General features: G+C 50.6%; 1 protein-coding gene across 1 annotated transcript in view; it reads left to right on the forward strand.

The window, feature by feature from the left end:
- LOC110390450 overlaps positions 1 to 1431 on the forward strand; it is a gene marked incomplete at its 5' end in the record, with an annotated part of 13686 nt that extends 12255 nt beyond the window's left edge. The window contains one exon of the mRNA XM_021381773.1: positions 1 to 1431. Within this exon, the coding sequence (XP_021237448.1) occupies positions 1 to 607 (607 nt within the window).
- Positions 1432 to 1444: the final 13 nt, after the last annotated feature.

A 1444-nucleotide genomic window follows, 5' to 3' on the forward strand; every position in this document is an offset into this window, starting at 1 on the left:
GTCACTTGGGCTGTCACTGTCACCGGGATTGTCACCACTGCTAAGTTTGTCACCGTTACTGGGATTGTCACTGTCACCGTCACTGGGATTGTCACCATTGCTGGGTTTGTCACCATTACTGGTGTCACCGTCACTGGGGCTGTCACCATCACTGGGATTGTCACTGTCACCGGGATTGTCACCATTACTGGGTTTGTCACCGTTCCCGCCGTCCCCGTCCCCGTCACCAGGATTATCACCGCTCCCATTGTTAAGTTCACCAGGATCGTCACCGTCACCGGGATTGTCACTTTCACCACTGTCACCGCTATCACCATCACTGCTGTCACCGTTTCTGGGATTGCTGTCACCAATTTTGCGTCACCATTACTGGGATTGTCACCATTACCACTGTCACCATTACTGGGATTGTCACCATTATTGTGTCGCCATTACTGAGATTGTCACCATTTCTGAGGTTGTCACCCTTATTGTGTCACCATTACTGGGACTGTCACCATTTCTGCGCTTGTCACCATTACTGGGATTGTCACCGTTATCACCTTCACCATTACCGGGATTGTCACCATTTCTGAGGTTGTCACCATTATTGCGTCACCATCACTAAGACTGTCACCATTACTGGGATTGTCACCATTACTGGGACTGTCACCGTTATTGTGTCACCATTACTGAGACTGTCACCATTACCACTGTCACCGTCACTGGGATTGTCACCATTACTGGGACTGTCACCATTATCACCTTCACCGTCACTGGGATTGTCACCATTATTGTGCCACCGTTACTGGGATTGTCACCATTACTGAGACTCTCACCATTATCACCTTCACCGTTACTGGGATTGTCACCATTATTGTGTCACCATTACTGGGACTGTCACCATTACTGGGACTGTCACCATTACTGGGACTGTCACCATTATTGCCTTCACCATTACTGGGATTGTCACCATTATTGTGTCACCGTTACTGGGATTGTCACCATTACTGGGACTCTCACCATTATCACCTTCACCGTCACTGGGATTGTCACCATTATTGTGTCACCATTACTGGGACTGTCACCGTTACCACCATCACCGTTTCTGGGATTGTCACCATTATTGTGTCACCATTAGTGAGGCTCTCACCGTTACCACTGTCACCATTACTGGGACTGTCACCATTATCACCATCACCATTAGTGGGATTGTCACCATTACTGGGACCATCCCCATCCCCGTGCAGAGCAGCAGGAGAGGTGTGGTGAGTGTGAGTGTGGGGGTCACGTTGGTGGTGGGTGTGCAACAGGTGTGAGCACGGCGTCGTGCAACACGGGGGGGGTGGTGGGGCATGGGTGCAAGGCAGGGGTGCGCACATGGTTGCTCACGTGTAGGTGCAATGCACACTCTTGTGGACATGCCTTGCACACACAATGCACACACATTGCGTGCACACGCATC

Source organism: Numida meleagris, unplaced genomic scaffold (assembly GCF_002078875.1).
Source record: "Numida meleagris isolate 19003 breed g44 Domestic line unplaced genomic scaffold, NumMel1.0 unplaced_Scaffold1104, whole genome shotgun sequence".
In the NCBI taxonomy this organism is placed as follows: Eukaryota; Metazoa; Chordata; class Aves; order Galliformes; family Numididae; genus Numida; species Numida meleagris.